General features: G+C 44.5%; 1 protein-coding gene across 1 annotated transcript; it reads right to left on the reverse strand.

Annotated features, from left to right (window-relative positions):
- Positions 1 to 581: 581 nt before the first annotated feature.
- LOC134062059 (toll-like receptor 13) lies at positions 582 to 6,256 on the reverse strand. The gene is made up of 3 exons (XM_062517930.1): positions 6,143 to 6,256; positions 4,610 to 4,689; positions 582 to 1,203 (listed from the first exon to the last, which is right to left on the reverse strand). Exons 1-3 carry the CDS (start codon positions 6,254 to 6,256, stop codon positions 780 to 782), a joined length of 618 nt encoding a protein of 205 aa, XP_062373914.1. The 3' UTR covers positions 582 to 779.
- Positions 6,257 to 7,020: the final 764 nt, after the last annotated feature.

Genomic DNA, 7,020 nt, shown 5'->3' on the forward strand with positions numbered 1-7,020 from the left:
GGAAGGAGTTTGGATTGCCCTCGAGCCCAGACCCTTGTGTGGAGTTCAGCAAAACGCCTCTGGTGGAGCATGGCGGAACTACATGGGTCTGGCTAGAGTCAGGCTATGGGAATTTAACATAAGGGGTCAAATACTTATGCAGCCTATATTTTAATTTATTCACGATACATTCTTCATTCACAAAGAAAATTGGTGTCTGATTTTTACTCATTTTTTAAATGAAGGCTTAATATCAATTTGCAAAAGATGGTTTTATGTTCCTCTTTTAAATCAACTTGGGTTTGCATGGGTTCAAATACTTCTTCTCCCCACAGTATCAGAGAAGGATCTACATGAGATAGATTTGTAGAGTTTGTGTATTTATTTTCCCTTTACACATGGCAATGTACAATGTACAGTCACAACTAATTTCTTTGTTATTCAAATTAGCAACCAAACAAAACAATTCAAATACATGTCATAAACTACTCAATATTGATAGAAAGAGCCAACTGTAAATATTATTACATATTTTATGAGATTATGACATATTGTCACAGGTCGCTCTTACTTACATTGCTGATGTGATTCTCAAACTAGCTGTACACAATAGTTATGAAGTGCAAGCTAAGAAACAAATCTGAAGATTACATTTCCTTAAAAATCAAGCAAAACAATCCTAAATCTTTTAAATGATTTGAGCAAATATAGTGAATATCTTTACTTTATGCACACTACTTTCTGCTACATTCTGGTTGAATTGAAATAGTATAAGGATTACAAAAATTGCACATGGTGACTCATTGCCCCCTGTCTGGCAACAGTTTTTTCCAGAGTCTTTCCCAGAATGCCCCCTGTTGGGCTGGGTCTTGAGGCCACTCTATGTAAGTCCTGGTCTTGACGAGTCGGGCCAGCCTGTGATGGGCAGAGAGCAGGTTAGAAGGGATCTTCTCCAGGAACACCAGGATCAGCACATCCCTGTGCTCCACCTGCAGCCGGTAGGTGCCAAGCCGCATCTCCAGGGAGCACCAGTTGCTCCGCAGGTAGTGGCGGCTGACCAGGCAGAGGGTGCGGCGGCTCCTGTACAGACTGTCAGTTATATTCTCCACAATATCCTTCCCCAGCTGGAAGTCCCGGCTGTGCAGGCAAAGCTTCAGGAATGGGGGTCCCCTGCGCTCCAGGTTGGGCAGGAGTTCCTCCATCACCCAGCGCTCGTCCCTGCCACTGTAAGACACAAAGGCATCATGAAGGTAGCGCCCTCTGGTGTTCTGGTGGTGACGCAGTGCCTCATTCAGCCAGCCGTGAGCGATGTGGTAGAAGGCCTGCAGGTAGTCTTTGGCCAAGTGATGCAGCAGCACAACCGTCATGAACAGCAGGAGGAAGCACAATGTGCTGACAAACAACACAAACCCCACATCCAGACCCCACATCCAGCAGTGGGCCTGGCCATAGCTGTCTAGGTCCTGGAGCCCACCCCCAGACAAACACTGGAGAGGATTGTCCCAGGAGTACATAGACACCTCTGTCTGTTGCTTATTCCTTGCCCAATGGAGGAACCAAATGTTGTCACAGGTGCAGCGCAGTTTTACCTCACTGACTATTGCAGACTTCAGGCTGGTCAGGTGTTCAAAGAAACCTGTTGTAAAACTGACTTCTGTCTGTATATCATAAACGAAAAAATACTTCAGAGAGGTCAGATCCAGACTGAGCTCGCCCTCCAAAGAATCCAACCAGCACTGAGAAAGACTCAAACTCTCTAGGTGAGTCAAGTTGTAAAACATGTGACTGACACCTGGATCATTGATAAAGTTGACATGGTGAATATCTAGATGCTTTAAATTCACCAACCTGTTCAGGCAAGAGAGACTTTGGATAGTGCTGGAATGCACCTGAGAAAAATCCAAAGAGACCACTGATGTGAAGTAACAGAGAGCAACTGTATGATGAGGCGCACAAATGAACAAGTCTGTCAAAACATCGAGTTTGGTAACAGATTGTAGAAAGGGTCTACTGCATCCCCATAAAACAATCTCCTGGCCGGACAGTGTGAGACTCAAGTCCACGCCTGGGGTGCTGTCATCAGCAATGACCAAAGTCATAGGGCGCACAGCAGATGTGATGGTGAGTTCAGACAGGTTGCGAGGGAAGCCCCCAAAGATGAGACTCAGGTTGAGAACTTGCATTCCAAAGGGCTCAGTGTTCGGAAGCTTCAGATTCCCGAGATGGAGAATCCCAAGGGAGGGCAAATGGGCAAAGCATTCGGCTTCTAAGTGCATCAGTGGGTTGTTTTCAAGGATCAAACTCTCCAGGGTCTGAAGTCCAAAGAAGGTGTTTTTTGTTAGTTTAGAAATCTTATTCGATCTGAGATTTATGTGTCTCACCTCACTTAGGTTTTTAAAAGCAAAGTCTTCAATTACTTGAATTTTGCACGCACTGAAGTCTAACATTTTTACATTTGAAATATCTACAAACAGCTCGGGTGTTAAACCATACAAAGGTGCAGTGACTATTAAGCTCTGCAGCCCACTAAGTCCCTTAAAAGCAGACTGAGATATGAGGAGTTCTGGTGTCATTCCACTCGAATTCCACCCAGGAGTTTGTAGGAATAGTTCCTGCAAATGGTGAAGCCCCTGGAACGCAAAGTCTTCTATATGAATATTACTCCCTAACAGATACAGTCTTTCTAGGTGGTTTAGGCAGACAAACTGGCTGTTTCTGAGTGAAAAGTGTTGTCCAGATTTGTAAACGAAAAGCTTCAGTGATGACAGAGAGACATTGGTTTTGCAGAGAGAAACCAGAGACTTGTCTTCTGTCAGTGGGTTGCCCAAAAAAACAATACGAAAGTGTTTCACATTTTTTAAGGTAGACATGAAGCTGAGATCAATACTTGTCAGCTTTTCTCCTTCCAGTGTAATTTGTTCCAGCTTGTAACATTTTTCCCATGATGACTCTGAGTACTCTTGTAATGTATTGAAATGCAAATGAATACTGGTGACAGACAGTGCCAGTGCAAGTTCACAGATAGACTGTATGTTCATCTCTGCCCTGTACAAATCCATCTCTTCAATTTGCTGGATTCCAGAGTGTACGAGTTGAGCAGGGAGCACATCACTCATTGGCATGCTTAATAATGATACCTTCACTATGGCTTTGAAAGCACTTCTCTCTATGCTGTTGGCATGTGGAAATGAAAACATTACATTTCTCAGAGAAGGAAACTGGATTGGGCCATATGAGCAATTTGGAGTTGTTAAGGTCTCCACATCCATTTCAATACTTAAGTATTCAAGGGAGCCTGAAACATAAGACAGTTTACAGAGAAGCTCTGAGAAACTGTAATTACCTTTAAATTCAAATCTTTTCACCCGACTTAGTCCATCAAAAACATTTGGTGTAATTTCTGATAGTGTGTAGTTTTCAAGTTTTAGTTCTTCCAGATTGTGCAGGTCATGAAATAGCTTAGATGGTACCGACGGATTGCAGCGTTCTTTGCAGGTCATGGAGAGTAGGTGCAGGTTGGTCACGTCCCTGAAGGCCTCTGGGTGGATTGCGGATAGACAGCCATGGATATACAGACTCCCAAGACTGTGAAATTTGGTGAGAGCATTAGCCTGAAGAGTTGATCCATGGTCTACCCACACACAGAGAACTTTGATGTCCTGTGGGACTGTGGAAAGATCCAATGCCAAATCGGAAACATCCGAACAAGAAGCTCTCAGCTGAGGACCTGGGCAAAAGTCTAGTTTTGCCAATGCGAAATCTGGAAGTTCGGCCTCACCCACTACAATACATTTTGCAGACATCAAGGCGAAGACACAGGCCACATCCATAGCCATAATCAGAAGAACGTAACGAAATTGCATTTTGTGAGAATCCCAAAAGACCAAACAGTCCTTAGATGTTAGGATTAGTGAGAGGAGGTCCTGGCCGTGAGTCCGCTGGATGCTGTTTGAAGAGATCCCACTGGGTGCTGCCTGCAGCTGAAGTGGCTGCTGTGCTAGTGAAGGGTGTAATGGTGGAGTTAGTGGTGGCTGCTTTTGCTACTTCAATGCCTTACATGGAGAACGACACTCAGCTCAAGAAACAGCATGTGTGCTATTTATAATGCAAAAAAATCTGCCGTGCATGTAGTGAGGTGTTACTGTAAGTCACCCAAATGTCTGCTGTCAAGAGACAGAAATATGCGGTTGGACAGAAATATGAATATGGTCTTTTCTCTTCCTCTTCCTCTATCTCTCACAACTTCCCCTTTAGACTTCTTTTCGCAAGCCTAATATGAAGTTGATTTGTCTAGATGTAGATGTAGCAGGACTCGTGCTGCATTCCAGACCTCATCCAAACGAGTGGGAGGTGGGACCTACCCTACCTGAAAGGTTCTACCTCCCACTTCAAAGCGTTCCAAGCATTTTGGAGTGGGAGGTTTAGAAAACATGGGTGACCGCCGTAACGTTAGCATACCATCGTAACGTTAGCATATTAGGCTAGGCTAACTGTATAACGTTATAACGTTACTTTCACAATACGTTGTATTTTTTGTTGACACAATTTTAAGTCATAATATGAAGAACAAGTTAATTACCGTGTCTAAAACAACCCTACCCTAAAGTTTATAGCGTATTCCTTAAGTTACCTTACACGGAGCATGTCTCCATGGGCGCCGCCATAATCCTCCCACTTCTGTTTGTTGAGGTCGGGGCACCCAAACGTCTGCTGTCAAGAGACAGAAATACTGTATGCGGTTGGACAGAAATATGAATATGGTCTTCTCTCTTTCTCTTCCTCTATCTCTCACAAATTCCCATTTAGACTTCTTTTCGTAAGCCTAATATGAAGTTGATTTTTCTAGATGTACAGTAGACAAACTAGATGTACCGCAAAGCGGTACAACATATGCCCTCTCAGTCCTGCACATGCTCTCCACAAAAATGAATCACGCTTGTCAATTTGTTTTCATCTCCTACTCCATCCCCTGCTGCAACTTTTAGGAATGTAAATTAGTGTGTGCATGTGTGTGCTCACTTTTGTGTATGTGTGCTTCTCCCTCTGTGAGTTTTCGCTTGAGAGTGAGAGAGTGTGTGTGTGTGTGTGTGTGTGTGCATCTGCTTGCCTGCATTTGTGTGTGTTTTATGTGTTTGTGTGTGTGTATGTACCTTGTGTGTGTGTGTGTGTGTAGGTTCACTGTATGTTTGTCTGTGTTTGTGTGTGTGTGTTTGTTTATGTGTGTGTGTGTGTGTGTGTGTGTGCCTGTGTGTATGTATGCATGTATGTGCGTGTGTGTGTGTGTGTGTGTGTTTGTGTGCGTGTGTTTGTGTGTGTGTGTGTCTGTGTGTGTGTGTGTGTGTGTGTGTGTGTGTGTGTGTGTGTATGTACTGTATGTGTGTGCGCAGCTGCGGAGCTTGGGAAAAACACCCTTCTTGCTACAGGACAATATATCCATACCTTGTCCCCTGGTACAAAGGTCTGTCCCTGACATCACATGTCGTAAGCCTGAAGACGATCGCTCAGTCTACAAACTAGTATATCCCTATAGTAGCCAGAATTAAATTTAAATCTCTCACTCTGGCCTATAGGACACTGACTGGATCTGCTCCTAGCTACTTCAGTTCTTTGATGAAGATGTACATTCCCAACCGCCCATTGCGATCTTCTGAGGAGCGTCTGTTATGTCGACAAACCATACATGCTAGGTCAAACTGTAGATCCTATTCTTCAGTGGTTCCGTGTTGGTGAAATGAGTTGCCCAGTGCTCTCCGTTCAAGCAACAGTTTTGGATCTTTTAAGAGGGGTCTTAAGGCATATTTGTTTAATATGCACTTAGTCTTTTGAGTGTTTGTTATGTGTTATGGTTTGTATAATAGTTTTGTTTTGTTATAATTTGTCCATTGTTAAAATTTTACATTTATTCTGCTATTGTCCTTAAATTTAGCCATACCTTGCTATAGTTATTGTTATTATATAATTAACTGAGCGACTTATTTGATTGCTTTTGTCATTTCATTGTTTTATTTCTCATTAGATTAGTGCTTAAATGATTGTTGTATTGATAATATTGCTATTCTCCCTATTTTGTAATTGTTCACTGTTATTTAATTTGTGTTGCTATTTATTTGTATGTCGCTTTGGACAAAGGCGTCTGCTAAATAACCATAACCATAACCATAACCATACAAAAGTAGTCCAGTTCTTTTCCCCCAGCAATCTTGGGTTCAGGCAGGCCACCAAACACCAAGTCAACTGATGCCCAGAGCTCCCACCCGAACATGAGGGCAGCAGACATGCGCTGGCTGAACTACTGGACCGCAGTGCGGTCGGAGGCGGTTGGTTCCCATAGTACGCTACTCCCACTGAGCCAGGTCTAAAGAACCTGGGAGCGGAGCGTCCTGGGCACTAGAAGAAGCTGTAGGAAGTAATTTCCTCCTCAGGGGCCTGCCATCTCCGGTAGGCCAAACCATTGTGGAGCTCAAAGTTGCCCCCATTAGGAGTAGTAGGCCTTTATCTCAGGTTCATGCTCCCCATCTGCTTCCTGCTGTGAGAGGACAGCTTCACATTGCTGGCATCAGTGTCCACGATGAAGGGCTGTTGAGGATCAGGGTAGGCCAAGACTGGGGTCTCTGTGAGGGTCTTCTTGAGTTGAACAAAGGCAGCCGCACAGGCATCATCCGAAGTGAATGGTCGGCCCTTGTCGGTCAGGCGGTGGAGTGGGCTGGCAATAGTTTCAAAGCTTCTGATGAAGCAGCGGTAGTATGACACCAGGCCCAGGAAGCTTTGCAGCTCGCTGATGGGGTTAAATGGGGTGGGCAGTTACCTTATCTGGGTTGGTGTCTCCCTTGTCAATACCTGCCAGTAGCCACTGCATAAGTCTAAAGAGCTGAACCAGCTGGACCCCAGGAGGTGGTCAAGAGCATTATCGATGCACGGGACGGGAGTGGGTAGGAGTCCTTCCTGGTGGTGGCATTAAGGAGTCAATAGTCCATGCAGAACTGCCAGCTGCTGTCCTCCCTCCTCACCAAAACAACTGGGGCTGCTCATGGTCTGTCGGAG

Source organism: Sardina pilchardus, chromosome 17, assembly GCF_963854185.1.
Source record: "Sardina pilchardus chromosome 17, fSarPil1.1, whole genome shotgun sequence".
Taxonomy (NCBI): Eukaryota; Metazoa; Chordata; class Actinopteri; order Clupeiformes; family Clupeidae; genus Sardina; species Sardina pilchardus.

What these genes read in the sequence shown, in the direction of transcription:
- LOC134062059 (XM_062517930.1), bottom strand. Translation starts at nt 6,256, where the DNA reads ATGTCTGCTGCCCTCATGTTCGGGTGGGAGCTCTGGGCATCAGTTGAC. An exon ending in AACTGGACTACTTTTGTATG is followed by an intron (nt 4,690 to 6,142) that starts GTTATGGTTATG and finishes GTCTCTTGACAG; the next exon opens with CAGACGTTTGGGTGCCCCGA. An exon ending in GGAGACATGCTCCGTGTAAG is followed by an intron (nt 1,204 to 4,609) that starts GTAACTTAAGGA and finishes TGTGTCTTACAG; the next exon opens with TGGCAGGGACGAGCGCTGGG.